The sequence below is a fragment of the Nothoprocta perdicaria genome, unplaced genomic scaffold (assembly GCF_003342845.1).
Source record: "Nothoprocta perdicaria isolate Ctin4 unplaced genomic scaffold, notPer1 scaffold_2, whole genome shotgun sequence".
In the NCBI taxonomy this organism is placed as follows: domain Eukaryota; kingdom Metazoa; phylum Chordata; class Aves; order Tinamiformes; family Tinamidae; genus Nothoprocta; species Nothoprocta perdicaria.
The window spans coordinates 9,282,752-9,297,711 of record NW_020455204.1 but is presented as its reverse complement, the minus strand read 5'-3'; the positions used below and the strand labels follow the sequence as shown (position 1 = coordinate 9,297,711).

Sequence of the window (14,960 nt, the reverse complement as noted above, 5' to 3'; positions counted from 1 at the left end):
TCCTGCTAATTACATGAGGTAGCAAGCTGACTAACTTATGGGGCTGAGTTTGTTTTTAATCTTTTCTCAGAAAGAGAAGATAGTTTTTGCAGGTTGACTAGGAAACCTGCTTTCAATTCCAGTATGCAAGGAGGAAAACAAAACCAAAAAACCACACCCATAGCTTTGAAGCCAACATTTGCTTTCTACTTGGACTGATACTGAATTAATTTCATGAAATTCTGTTTAAATTCAATGTTCACACAAGCAGAATGCTCCTCTGTCAAAGCCAATAGGCTACATTGCTGTAACTCAGGAAAATTTGCCCCAGAAATCTGATTAAATCAATTTGTGCTGTGGAATTCCACAATGTGGAATGTGGGCAAGATGGTGAAGAATCAAGTGTTACCTGCCAGGGTAGATACAGACACACAATAGATGTCTGCAGAGCTATCAGGTCTCCCAAAGCCAAAAGTGACTTCAGATTTTGAGTGCCCGTTGGTCCCAAGCAGAATCAGGGCCTTATAATTGTAGTCAGCTCTCTCTCTCAGGGCTCAAACCAGATCTTATCCAATTAATTTAACATACCTTTTGATTTCAATACCAGTTAAGGAAGCATTCAGCAGGGCAAAGAGTTACCCTGGAGGTAAATTATAGTCTGTGAGACCAACTAAGCTCTTGATTACTGTCCATAGCTCCACTAAGGCAAAAAGAAGCTTTATTTTCATAGCACTTGAAACTTTTAAAGTGCAGTTTAGGAATGTTTCTGGAAGCAGCAATTTGCAGTTTGAAGGTATTTTTTCCTCATTTAAACACTGATTCATTATTAAAAATCGGTCTGTACCATCTTCAGTGACTGAAAAAAATTATAAAAATAGAGATTTGAAATTAGACTGAATTCACATGTACCAGGTACCATTTCTAGTGTAAAAATGGTTTTCAGTTTATGAAAAAATATCTTCCCTTAAAAAAGCACAGGCTTACAGTTAATATCACTAATGTGGTTCACATAATTCCTTCAGTACTTAACAGTTACACTCTGGGTTTTTTTACAGGAGGGTCCTGCAGACTGAACTTGGGAATTTCACCAGAAGCAGCAAAAGGTATTCTCTTGGCTGAAACCTTCTTCCCAATTGTTTCAATCTGAAAGGGAAGATACAGTCAGGAAGACAGCTTGGCAAGCTAACAGACTCATGTCAGGCTATCAGAAATGTTTTAACTTCATCCAGAACCATGGCTACTTTTAACCAACACTGGCCAAAACACATAAGCTGCAAAGCACACACTGTATGCTAAGAAACTATGGGGAGTATGAGTGCAAAGAATTAAAAAATGAACAACAAAACCCTCCCGACCACCAAGTTCACCCAATTCCTAAGCCAGGCTTATGCAAAACATTTAAGGATAGAGCTTGTGGAGGCCAAAATCCTAACTAGTGAAATAGGCCAGATGTCCAGTCAGGAAAGAGATATAGCTGTCTTAAATACTGTATGCTGTCTCTCAGTGCTTTGCATCTGACTTAAAACAAGAACTTCTTCACTGTGAGGGTGCCAGAGCCCTGGCACAGGCTGCCCAGGGAGGCCGTGGAATCTCCTTCTCTAGAGGTCTTCCAAACCCGCCTGGATGCCGCCCTGTGGCCCGTGCTCTGGGTGTCCCTGCTGGAGCAGGGGGTTGGTCTAGATGATCTCTAGAGGTCCCTTCCCACCTCAACCATTCTGTGAGTCCATGTTAATTCTGAAGAATTAACTCAGGAGAAATCTAGTGAAAGCTGATATTCTAGACAGACACCCAAGTTAATTACCTGGTGTCACCAGCACCCTGGGAAGAGCTCTACTCAAGCAGCCATGCCAGCTGCATGACCCATATCTGCCCTTAACAGCTGCACCCTGTGACTCCAGCACTTACTGGTCAAAGCCACTTACACCGTTTGGAAATAGGCTCACCTAACAGCTGGGCTGTAGCTTAAGCCAAGCAAGAACAGCAGGGGAGGAGGGAGGGAATGAAAGCCTATGACCATTACACAAATAATCACCAAACTTTATAGTAGGTGAAAGGAAATAATGTAGCTGTAACATGCGCCTGATTTGGCTTCTAGGTTTGGTTTTAATTCATGACTCAGATGCTTCTACTAGGAGATATTCAGACATTTGGCCATTTCAGTCTTATTCAAACATTTTGTCTCCACTAGATTGAGGACTTCTCCCAGACATGCTTACACTGCTGGGTGTTGATGGACTATTCCAGAGTAGTCTGGATTTTAATAGAGCATCAGTTCACAGGACAGGAAAATACTGAAGAAAAAGGAAACTACTGAAGAGACCCAAAAGCAAGTGTTTATATCTAAAGCCTCAGCTAAAAAGAAGGGTTTTCTCTTGTAACTCAGTCATTCTAGAACAGTGTACATGTTCTCTCCTCACAGAAAACACACCCAGAAGGAATCCCAGCTGGTTACCTGGAAACCAATGACTTGCAGCTCATTATGAAGATCGTCCAGAACTCTCCTGCCATCGAAGATAAACGCTGGTTTCAGCATCTTCTTGTGAATACGGTCATAGTCCAGGTCCTGTAGAGCACAGAGAAAATAAGTAACACATTCTGTTTGTATCTTTAAAGATACAAGAACTAAAATAAAGCCCTCACACACAGCAAAAGTCACCCACTTTTTACCTTAAACATGTCCCATTCAGTGCAGATAACAAGGGCGTGAGCTCCATCACAGGCTTCATATGGATCTTTACTTATAGTGACCAGTCGAGACACTGCAATAGAAGGAAGAGCAAGTTTCTTTCTGCATAGGTCTATCTCCAAGCACTCCTGGAGAGGCAGTCTCCTTCCTTACTCTGCTCAGACAGGAGAGCCCCAGGACACTTAACTAAAGCTGTTTTCAGTGAAGACATTTGTCACTTAATGAGAGCAGCTGATACCTGGTATCTGAAGAAAGTCAGAGCCCTTAAGGGCTTGGAATTAAGCATTCCAATTTAAACAGTTAAGAACACCTCTAGAATTGGAAATTATAAAATATTCATATGCCAGCTCTCAGGGGTCTTTGCCTGTGCAATAGCAATAAACCACACTTACTACTGCACACTTGTTTCACACTAGACACACATGTGGCTCCATGGATCCATCAAGGGGCTGCCCTCAGCCCCCGCCTACCTTGGTAGCTGGCTGGGGACCACCCCCTCCAACGCAAGGGCCCCCTGTAAATGCTCCATCTCTAACAACTACCCCTGTTCTTTACTCCCTTGCATGCCAAGTAATTCATGTCCTTCACTTTGCATGATCTGCCGCACGAGGTCTGCTCGGAACGTCTCAGCATCATCTCTTCGTTCTTACCACAGCCTGGTTTTGCTCCTTCTTTCCCTACCATAGGGTTTTGCTACCTTTTTCCCTACCAAAGCGGGTTTTGCTCCCCTTTCCCCATCCATACATCTCCATTCTTCCTCTGCCCAGTAGGGGGAAAAAAAAAGGGGGGGGGGGGGGGGAAATAAATAAATAAATATAAAAACCAAAATACCCCCTACGAACCCCCCTGCCTGAAGAAATCTGGAAGGCAGAAGAGGAAATTAAGTGTTCAACAGGACGTAGCAGAATTATTTTGCAGCTTCTACATTAGATAGGCAGCAGGGTAAGACTCCAGAAACTAAGCAGGACAGAGTAACATTAATGGCTACTATTGCTGGAGGCCTTGCTCTTTCCTTTGATTACAGGGAAAACTTTATGCACACTTAAATGATTTTTTTTAAACCACCCCTCACACACATTGGTACAATTTGCATTTATTCATAAAATGCAAAGCAGAGAGAGGGAAGTTTAATCCTCTGAATTATGACAAATCTCTGCATTAATAAAAAACAGCCAGCAGCACATCCCTGGAATGGGGAGATTAACTTCTTGGTAGATAACCTCTTCTCAAAGGGTGCAGAATATGGAAACTTCCCACAAACATTCCTACCTTGGTCATCTTCTGAGACGCCCGGATGTGAAAGATCCAACATGATTTGCTCCTTAGGTACTTTAGGATCATAGATATGGAGTTTTGCTCCTTCATCCATTAAATACTTGCTAATGTAGATACTGGAAGACTCCCTGGGGAAGCAAATCAACCACTTGAAGAATCAAAAGGTTCGTTCTGAACAATAAAATCTTCAAGTGTCTATGAGATGTTTTTGAAGTAGAGCCAGTATAAATGCTGTCTTAGCTTTGTACATTTGAGTGATAATCCACAAAAAAAAAAAAAAAAAAAAAAAAGAGTCTTCAGGGAGGCCAAGGACAAAAAAAATATCCTCAGAATTATCACTATTGCCAATTCACGCATAAGACAGACACTAAGCCCTAGGATTCTGACTGACCATAATTAACAAGGCACCATGTCTGTGAGCATGGGAAGAGAAGACACCAAGATCAGCCTCTACAGGAAAGCAGAGGAGTTGCCTTTAGGAAATGGCTGAAGCTTTGCTGCTGACTCCCAGCTGCCAAACATCAAATGTTTGCATGCTTTACTATAGAGGAGAGAAAGACTCCATTCATAAGGCACCTTAGTTTATACAAGTAATAAGGATCTGATGCAACGTAGAATAATTTAAGTCTTAGAGACCAAGAATAAACTGCCTTCCCCATTGAAGAAACCCCAGTTACAAACCAATTCAGTCACTAGATGTTTAAGACCCCTTATCTGATCTGTTTTCACTAACATAATTGGTGTTTTTAACTGTATAGCTGATGATAAACATAGGGCAGCCACATTAAAGTTGCTTTCTTACCTTGTGTCTCCAGTATCCTTTTTGAATGCAAACCCTAAAATAGCAATCTTCTTATCAGTGACGGTATTGAACAAGCTGTCAATAATACGAGAGGCAAATCTCCTCCTCTGGTAGTCATTCATGTCTATTACCTGAAATCACATATAACACAACTGTTTGAAAAGCAGCCATTTTCAACTACACTGATCTTACTAGCAACCAACATCATTTTAACAAAGAGAAGTTCAAGTCAAGTTAGCCACACAGAAGTTTAATATTAAAAGATACTGTGAGAGAAACAAGTATCTTTACTGAGCATGACATAAGTTTAGTTGATTTATAAATTTTTATTTTATTTCAATCAGTGTCTGTTCACATACAAGCTTTCTCAATTTATCTAGTTCAAAGGCTAGAGTTTTTCAAAACCTCTTTTGGAGGTTTTTTTCCTCCAAAAGAAGAGGGGAAAAAATAAGAGGAGAAAGGTACTCTACACAAGCACAGCACACAAGAAGCACGTAATGCAGCCTAGTGTTACACAGGTCTACAAAGTGATAACTTGTTGACACAAGGACATCCCATCACCAGACCAACGCTCATGCCATGGTTGGACATCCCTCAGGTGTTGTTATACACGTTATCACAGATTTCCATGCACAAAGCTTTGTTATAAATAGCACTAGTGAGGCCTTTCAGTCTCTTGTTAATGTAAGTGGGTTACACTCAGCCTGATGGGAGGAGACTCTTCCTCCCCAGTTTGTTTCTTGGAGTCTCCAATCCTTAGCATTGGTCAGAAAGATGCCAGACCACTGCTAGGTGAAGGGAGAGAGGTTCTTCTAGCTAGTCAGAATTCACCATAGCCTGGAGAGAACTATACTTTCCTCTTGATTTTGAGCAGATTTCAGCCCAAAGTAAGACCTAGCAGTGGCTTGTAGAACGCATGGGGCAAACAGAAAAATGGTACCTGTGAACCAGGTTTCTTTGAGAAGGACTCATAGTTAGCGAGCAGTGAGATTTATGCACTCCAGCAGAGTAGACAGAGCAAGTAATAGGTGTCAGAGTAAGAGGGATGCGTTTCCCTACGCAGCTCATTGCTTTGTGCAGGCCCTGTCCTATCTATAGGCCAGACACAGCAGCAGTTGGTATCTGGAGTCCCTGTCATATCTTCTGTGCTCAGCACCCGGTCACCTATACACATGCACTGAGATGGGCTAGGGCTGCTGGCAGAGCAGTGCTCAGGCCACCAAGGAGAGAGGGTTTAGCTGGCTGCACCAGCCGACCTGTGTGCACTGCAGCAGCAGAGACCCCTTCCAGAAGGGCTAAGGAGACAGAGGATGCAGAGGGGAGCTGCATTACACAACAAGGACACTCTGCATTACCTCAGTAGCAACTCTTTCTACCATCTGATCTGTCTGCAGCTAATAATCTGCAACTCCTGAAGCAGCATTAGAGCACGCTCAAGCATTTAAAATGGTTTAAATTAGTCTGCTTACACCAACAAAGCAATCTTCAGGCATTTTTTTAGAGGACAGAAACCCACACCCACAGACAAATATTTCTCATCCTTTGGGTTGCCAAGATCCAACTGGATTGCACTCTCAGGAGTATCCTTGGGATCTCAAGCAGCAGCGAGCCAAACCAATTTGTCCCTTGTCTTTCAAAAGGGATTTTTTCCCCCCACTATTCATTATATTAATATTACTTAAGTAGCACTGTTAGTTCTTGCAGCAGCTTGCTCCAGGAATTGTCTGCTTGCATTTTTCAAGCAAAACTGCTGTAAATAGCAGTTCTTGGATATGAGAACCTTGGGCTTCTTTTTCATGTCAATGCACTGCATCCTACATGTTCCACAAAATCCCTCCTGGAGGCACACACACACAAAGTCCCAGCTCCACTGGACAGGATTACAAGTGTTCACTGTCAACTAGTCTATCCTGATGAAGGACATTCTTGGAATATGTCAATACAAACCTCTTCAAATGGCATAAAACCAACGTCTTCCTTCCTTGTTCAAAACAACTGATTTAACTGTTACAGAGCTGCAACAATATGAGGCTGCTGACTTGACCGTAGCCTGAAGTTATGTTAATTGAACAGCATTGAAAAGCATGTGGAGAACTCCTGACATGACAGGAAGAATTGTTGGATGTCACAGATGTGATAAGAAGCTGACAAGAGAGGGATGGCTTATTGGGATCAGTGGTGGAAGAGTAATTAATTTTGGCGAGTTGTCTATTTGGCAGGCAACTACATCAGAGAAGTTGAGGGAAAAGGACAACCAGAAGGAGACTCTAGAGAAGGGAGAGTACTAAGGCAAACAAGTCAGTGTGATCAGTGCTATCTGAGGATACTTGCCAAGCAGCCTTGTACCTGATCATCACAGCCTCAGCCCAGCCAATAAGCCAAATAATTTGTCCTTGCCATACCACGTCTATCAGTGGCTTCCTCAGTCAGGAGGGCTGGCAGAGAAGGGCCAAGGCAATCCTGAGCTAGCAGGGTAGTACCTGCCACTACAAACTGACCAACCCAGCGCCACTGTGGATGTGCCAGGCCCCAAATCACCCACTCCTAACATTAACTAGGAAACATCAGCAACCACACTGATTCAAGAAAAACAGCAAGTTCTGATGAGGTTTTAGAAGAGGTGATATAGGAGTAGATTTTCAGGAAAAGCTGCAAACTTAGAGCAGAAAAAGTTCAAGAGGAAGGCAGGAGACCAGGTCCATCTCCACACCTCAGATTTTCTACCACTGCTTCTACAGAACTTCCCAGTTCAGAGGTTTTGGTCAGGAATTTTTTCCCCAAATACAAAGCCGAAGCACCTGTAAGTTTCAAACCTTTAAGTTAGGAGGAGGCCCCTGAAGTGTAACCACAGCCAACATTAAGGCACAGAGACAGTATGGACACAGTTCTTGAGAGTTCATTACGTAATGAAGAAACACCTACTTGGCACAAAATAGCAATGATGTCCTCATACCTGTTGCCAATAGCGAGCTACTTCAGGTAAGTTCAACGCCTCACAGAGATACACTAAATTCAGAACATCCTTCTGAAAACAGCTACCTCCAAATCCTAAAAGAAAAGACAAACACACTACAGCTTATGCCAGTACAATATTATTCTACTAACCAAATCTTCAGAACTAACTAGTTAGTCATTCCTATAGTATTTAGAGTTTTTTCCCCCTCAATAATTTGTTGCTATTCTTTTCAGCAAACTGGAAGTTCCTAAATTCTGACCCTTTGACTTATGTTGGTGGCCACCAAAGCCCATAAAACCCACCAAAGTCACTGGAAATTAACCACATCTCAAGTGAAGATGTAGCACTTGACAGCCACTGGATTTTCATCTTGTGGAAAAGAGCAAACAAGCTCCTGACTTTGCTCTTCTCTCACCCAAAGGTTCAGATGAATAAATATCAACTTTAATAACCTTTTGACCCCTCTCCCCATTTAAGCTTAACATTTAATCATATTCAGGAACTACAGCTAATTAAGGGACAGGGATAATTAAAGAGATCCTCACTCCCTACAAGTCTGCTCTGCAGAGTCCCAGAAGAAACACACTGCAGGGAGGATTGTAATGACCTAATGGGCATTGTGAAAAACATACTTACTATCTGCCTGTCACTGGTTTCGAAGCTTGCAAAAGAGACTGCATTTAGTAGTGTGATTAAAAGAACAAAAGCCTCTCTAGCATGAGAAGTGTGACCATAAACATAGGTTTTAGTTCTCTTCATTGAAGAGGAAAGATTTCTGTGATGATCAACAATTCTATCACATCTTAGTTTCTAGTAATAAAGTCTGAATTAAAGCACGCACTCTGAATTCTTGTGCTTCAGATTGTCAGGGTCAAGTTCAAACTCATCTTTGAGATTGTAACATCAAAGTGGCTTTATACTAGTATTCTACAGTAGTTTTTTCATCCTGTGATGCTTCAGGAGATGAAATTATCACAGCATTTCTTTTCAAACACAGCTAAACCTACTGTGCTACCCAGCAAAATCCCAGAAGGGAGAAGACTTCATTTACCAACACTGGCTTTGAGAAACTTATTCCCAATTCTTTGGTCTGTTCCAATAGCTCTCGCCACTTCTTCAACGTCTGCTCCTGTAGCTTCACACAGAGCACTGATTGAGTTAATGCTGCTGATTCGCTGGGCGAGAAAAGCATTAGCTGCCTGTAAATAAAAAACACAGCACAGAGAACTTACTTAGCTCTTCTGGAAGGCAAGACATCAGGATGCAGGTATGGAGCTGGCACCCAGAATAACTAGCATTACTTGAATATACAGAAACTTCTGATGGGAACAGCATTGTTAATACATCCAAGCTAATGAGTTTAAAGCAAAATGACCTAATACCTAATCATACTCACCAGTTTAGAAAGCTCCGAAGACCAGGTATTGGTTGTGAGGATTTTTTCTTTGGGCACCCAGTGCTCGTAGACAGCACAGAGAGCCCGGACTGCTTTCTGCCCCTCTGGAGAGTCATCTCCACCAATGAGCACCCTGTCGGGGTTCTTCAGGTCCTTGATTGCTGTCCCTTCTGCCAGGAACTCTGGATTAGACAGCACCTGTAGACACAAAAACAGCCTTTGAAGTAAAGATTGAAGAACATAACAGGTAAAATCAAAGAGACCAACGTTTAAACACAAAACTCAGACTAGGTTTACCTGCAGATTCAAGTCTGGCTTAGTATTGGCATCGAATATGCGGCGGATGCTCTCTGCGGCACGCACTGGAACCGTGCTCTTCTCGGTAACAATCTTATAGCCATTTGAGTTCTGCACAATCCTCCTAGCACACGCTTCGATGTATTTCAGGTCAGCTGCCCGGCCTTTTCCCATGCCGTAAGTCTTTGTCGGAGTGTTAACCTAGTAAAAAAAAATACACACAGAAGAGCAGAGGGTGAAGGCAGGGGGAGACTCATCATACAGGAGCTACTGAATAGGTGAAATTGTTAGGAATGACAGACATTTTGCTTCCCAGAGGCCAGCCTGGTACTACACCACAATTACCCTAGTTACCACATCAGACAAACAGCCAGGGGGTTTCTCAATTACCCATTGTGCTCTCTACAGAAAGCTCACTAGGCTCTGTTCATCAAATATGAATTACTCCTGTTTAAATCCTAGCAGTCCCACAGGCTTCTGCAAAACCAAGTGTTTATTCTGGAAACAGCAATAATTTCTTCATCGCTCCTGACAATCACCTCTTGTTTTCATAAAAAAGTTAGTTTCAGAAGAATCTTGCAACTAGTAGGGTAATTATCCCTAAGCCCACTTGGCAGTGAAAGTTAAAAGGCAGAGCTCCTGGATATTGCTATACTGAAGAACATTTAAAAAAGCAGCGTGAGGGGGAAAAACACACTATTTACATTAATACAGAGTCCTTTTCATTAAAAGCTTAAAGTAGAAACAGCAAAAACATGTTAAAACACAGTACATCTTAAAAGAATATTTTAAAGAGCAGCTAAGGGCAGGAATCCAGATTGCAATATATAGGCTGTATTAGCAGCAACCAGCTATGCAGACTTAACAAATGGAGCAAGATACAGTTGGAGAACTCTGCACTGAGGTGCTCAAATAGGGGAGTGGATCTTAAGAGAGCATTTAAGAAACAGAAAAATAACTGGGCTGTGGCTTAGGAAGTTGAACATTCGTCAGCTATTTGGGACTCTGTATTAGGAACAGACTTTTTTTTTTTTTAATAAAAGCCATACTGTCCATAATTGGCCAGTATCCCTTCTGGTGCCAACAGCTTAGAAATATTAAGAGTCCCTTGAGATATCAAAGGAAGATCCTGCCATCTGTTCGCTCACTAGCACACTCCCCTGCATGATTTGTTTGGAAAGCAAATCTCGAAAGGGAAGAGAGCAGATAGTGGCCATACACACACAGCCTATCCCTATCCCCACCCCTTTCCCCCCAAAACTTACAGAAATAAACACAAGGTCAGCTTCTCTAATGGCATCATCAATATTGGTAGAAAAGAAGAGATTTCTTCCTCGACAGGATTCTACCACTTCTTTTAACCCTGGCTGAAAGAGCAAAAAGAAATTACAAAAAAGAAAAGGGTTAACACAGTTAGAAGAACAAACTGCATACTCCAACAGACAGCATGGCTTTTCAGACTCACACTTTCCTGTTTAATATGACACATTTTTAAACATTTCAGATGTAAAATTCTGTTGATTTATTTTGGGGGCAGGGAGAATAAAAGTTCTTATTCCAAAGACATTCCAAAGTCTGAGTTTCTATCTGCGCCTCAGATTTTAGGCACCACTTCTCGCCCCCCCCCTTTGTTTGTATTTAATTCTATCACCATGAGTAACAATGAAAGAGCTACCTTTAGAAGGATGTTAAGTGGATTCCTAAGAAGAAAGTCCTACTTTTTGTGCCCTAAGCTGCAACGAGACGATTCCAGCTCCTTTCCCTATACATTCCTGTCATCCTGCTGTCTGCCGAACATATTTAGCAAACTGATTCAATACAAACTAACCTGCAAAGAGAGACACACTCCCATGTTTGGAGCAGATTAAGTGGCTCATGGAACAACCGCACCCACCACGAGCAGAATCACTGTCACCCTTTGAGATACAGACACACGGTGCCAAAAACCCCTTCCCTCCTCCTAACAGCCCCTATAGCAAGGGCTATAAAAGGCCACACGCACATGGGCAATTCTCTCTATTACAGTGATCTACAAAGATGATTCAAAGTGTAACTGCCAGAGACAAAGGGGGGAAAAAAAAGCTTTATTTCTGGTGGAAAATAAAAGCTGTGCCCTGTAACCTACTAATCAAAGCTCCAATGTACAAAGCACCTATCATGACATGAGATATCCGAGTAAGTGCCAGAGAGGCAAAGGTTCACCGCAGGGAAAGGCAGGAAAGCTGCTGCTGCTGCTCCTTGAATCTAGATCACACATACTTGATCTAGTCTAGCAAAAATAATTTGACCCTTATTGTTGTTTAATTATTTTTGCTAGACTTTGTAGCTTGTTCTGCCTCTGACCCTTATTGTTGTTTGAGGCAGAACAAGCTACAAACCACACCAAAGGGGCCAATAATGGTTTACAAGGAGGCAGATAGAAAACTGCTCGCTAGAAAGCAAAGGAGTGTCCTTGTCCCCCATGACACCACCAAGGCAAAAGGCAAATAAAAGAAAATACAAAACGTCCTCACACGCAAAGGTTCAGTTTTTCAGCTGTCTGAATTGACTTTTGACAGTTTTTACATCTTGACTGTAAACAAATGACACTAAACCCAGAGAATTTTGTTGATTTTTCTTAACAGGCCAAGACTAGCTCTAACTTGCTCCAACCAAATACTTGATCTCATGAACTTTATTCATCCCTCTCTTGTTAAACTGTGCGTTATAAACCTCTTCCTCTGCAAATACAGGACAAAGGAGATCTCCTTGTCCCGAAGCCCCACGCTTGGATTTAGGGAACTTTGGAAAGCTCTAGGGGTGTTAATGCACAGACAGGGTTCAGAAAATTTACCAAGCAACATGCCTTGTTCTGAGGAACCCAAGTGAAAACAAACTTTCATTCCCATTGAAGAAGACAGCTTGAACCTAAAGTCCTTTCTTTACAACTCTATCAAGGGCTAGGAGAAGTATAAAAAACGGCTTATTTCAAGTGTTTCTATGGCAAGAAACAGACAGACACTACAAGAGGTCATTTTAATCTGTGCCGGGCTGCCTGCTGGGAGGCTTCCAGCGCAAGGGAATGAGATGACGATTCCAAGATGCCAGTGCCCAGGCGGGATCCGGCAGCACTCGGAGCGGGAGCGCATCCCGCCACCCTGCGTTACACCCCAGCACCGCAGACGGCTCCGTCACTGCGCAGCCCTTCCACATCCCGTATCCCAGTTACGGGGCTCCCGGGGGAAAACCTCAGCCTCATTCTCTAGATGAGCACCACATTTTCCCTTGCTACGCCCTTTGGAAGGGCCTCCAGCATCCGACAGCAATGGAGGGGCCTTCCCAGGGCCGCCAGCGCCGCTCCAGAGGCTCCCCTTTCCCTTCCCGGCAGGCGGGCGCGGCGGCGGGAGCGGGACGCGGGCCCTACCTCGTAGATGGGCAGCGTGTCGGAGTTCCAGGCGCGGACGCGCGCCTCGTTCACGTCCACCACGGTCACCTGGATGTGGGGACACATCTGCGCGATGACGCTGCACGTGGGGCCGCCCACGTAGCCCGCGCCGATGCAGCAGATCCTGCGGATCTCGAACATGTCGGCGCTGCGGGGGGGAGCGGGAGAGGCGCTGATCACGGCGGGGCCGCGAGACGCCCCCCGGTCCGGTCCGGTCCGACCCGACCCGGTCCGACCCGACCCTTCCCGCCCTCCCGGCGCGGGAGCAGCGGGGCCGCCCGGCGGAGCGCGGGCACTCACGGTGCGGCGGAGCTCAGGGCGCGGAGCAGCAGCGGCGGGGGCGGCGGGCGGCGCGGCCGCTATTTAAGGCCCCGCGGCGGGCGCCCCATGGCCGGGAAGTGGCGCGGGCGCCGCCCGGCCCCGGCCCCATCCCGGCCCCGCCGCCCCGCCCACCGCCGCGGGGGCGGGGCCGAGGCGCCCCTCGGGGCCCGCCCACCCGCGCCGCCGGCCAATGGGCGCCGGACACCTCCGCGACGCCACGCCCCTTGCCACGCCCCCCGGCCGCGGCCCGCCGGGCGCCCGGGCTCGGGCGGCGCGGCTCGGAGCCGGTCGGGACGGGCCGGTTCGGTCCGGAGCAGCCCGTTATCCGCTTACCTGAAACGCAGGACACGTCCGCCACCCTTCCTCCAACCTAGCTAAACGCAAGAGCTAAAAATCTTGGCACATTCAGACCCAAGATGGGCGTTTCTAGCGGCAAGGACGAGTCACCAGCGAGACCGTGCACAGAAACTGAACCCTTTCTGGAAGTTTCCTCCAAAAGATGCTTTGTGGCGCACACAGGAAGTAATTAGTGTAAATCCTGCAGCCCGTGCTAGATAGGAGGTCACATCAGCCCCCAGGAGCCCAGGCTGGCTTTGCAGTTCCTGACTTTAGGATGTGCATTAATGCAGGATTAACTTTAAAATATTCCCTTGATCCCCTGACCTCAGCAGGGCGCCCGGCGAGCCCAGGAGCTCCCTTGGCTGAGGACAGTCCCTACGCCTAATAACTTGTGTGTGTCGCAAACTGGGTCGGAGCCTCCCTGCAGGATTCACCTCATTTTTCATTCCTTAAGTTCCTCGGTCTTATTTTGGGATCACAGCTGAGGAGGCTGGTGATAGGACTGATGAGTCGCTGTTCCCATTCAGCTGGGATTTGGCGTTTTACAGGCTGTCGTTTGCATCATAATTCAACTATAATTAATCTGTACTTACGAGAACACTGCTTACTTTTAATATCTTGCAGGAGATTGTCTTTCCAGATCCGGATGTTAACGGCCTGAATGGAAGCAGCCATGCCAGGAGGGTCAGGGAATCACAACCTTTTTATGGCATTTTTTAAAGGTTTTCATAGGCTTTAGGACACAGAGGCACAGGATGGAGTTAACAACCTAGTGCTGTATCCATAGAGGGTCCTAGCGGATGAGCTCCAAAATCCTGTAAAATCCAAAGATCCTCAGGCTTTTCCAGCCAGTTTCCTCAGGTCTCCTGAAAAAAGGCTCTCGTGCCTCCCTGCCCCATACTAGATTCCCTGGCTGGAGAGGCCTGGAGCAGAGGTGGCTGGTGGGGACACTCCTCACTGCTTCTGCACAAGAGCTTGCACCGTGCAAGCCTGAAATCACAATTTATGAAGAATTTGGGGGATGAGGGAGCGGAAAGGAAGCAAAGAAGGAGCAAGCGAGTGCACGAGGGTGTAATCCAGCAGCTGCAGCACGGACGTGGGAGGCGAAGGGAAAGCAACGGAGGGAGCGAGCATGTTCTACCCAGCGTGTGGGTAAGGCTGGGGCACTTCCCTAGCAGACGTGGGCTCCCCGCTCACTAAAGGCAGCTCTGCTTTTGTAACCGCTTATGGCACCGACCCCGACACTGACCCAGCCGACACCAGCGCCCAAGCCCCTTCCTAATCTCCCTTATAGACCATGCATGGGGCTGGTGTGCACGCCAGGATGCCACCCATCCGGATGGCAGTGTTGTGTCCACATTGGCATCCGCAGCAGCCCCGGCCGAGCCTGGAAGGGCTCCTGGAAGGACACGGAGTGGGACGGGCTGCGCGTTGCCCCACGCTCCGCTCTGCCCGGCGCGCGCGGCGTCAACTTTGCTCCGCGCT

At 45.6% G+C, this 14,960-nt stretch overlaps 1 protein-coding gene and 1 long non-coding RNA gene across 2 annotated transcripts; one reads left to right on the top strand and one right to left on the bottom strand.

The window, feature by feature from the left end:
* Positions 1 to 857: 857 nt before the first annotated feature.
* On the bottom strand, positions 858 to 13,142 carry UGDH (UDP-glucose 6-dehydrogenase). Its single transcript, XM_026037756.1, has 12 exons — positions 13,116 to 13,142; positions 12,795 to 12,963; positions 10,657 to 10,758; positions 9,392 to 9,592; positions 9,095 to 9,292; positions 8,750 to 8,897; positions 7,696 to 7,790; positions 4,743 to 4,873; positions 3,935 to 4,068; positions 2,647 to 2,738; positions 2,432 to 2,542; positions 858 to 1,122 (listed from the first exon to the last, which is right to left on the bottom strand). Exons 2-12 carry the CDS (start codon positions 12,954 to 12,956, stop codon positions 1,012 to 1,014), a joined length of 1,485 nt encoding a protein of 494 aa, XP_025893541.1. The 5' UTR covers positions 12,957 to 12,963; positions 13,116 to 13,142; the 3' UTR covers positions 858 to 1,011.
* Positions 1,024 to 2,823, top strand: LOC112946002. Its single transcript, XR_003249109.1, has 2 exons — positions 1,024 to 1,082; positions 2,399 to 2,823. It is a non-coding gene; the product is annotated as an uncharacterized LOC112946002 (long non-coding RNA).
* Positions 13,143 to 14,960: the final 1,818 nt, after the last annotated feature.

Coding starts and splice junctions, on each gene's coding strand:
- UGDH (XM_026037756.1), bottom strand. CDS start 12,956: ATGTTCGAGATCCGCAGGATCTGCTGCATCGGCGCGGGCTACGTGGGC. Junction 9,593..10,656: donor CTGACCTTGTGTTTATTTCT/GTAAGTTTTGGG, acceptor TTTTTTTACTAG/GTTAACACTCCGACAAAGAC. Junction 4,874..7,695: donor TAGCTCGCTATTGGCAACAG/GTATGAGGACAT, acceptor ATGTGATTTCAG/GTAATAGACATGAATGACTA.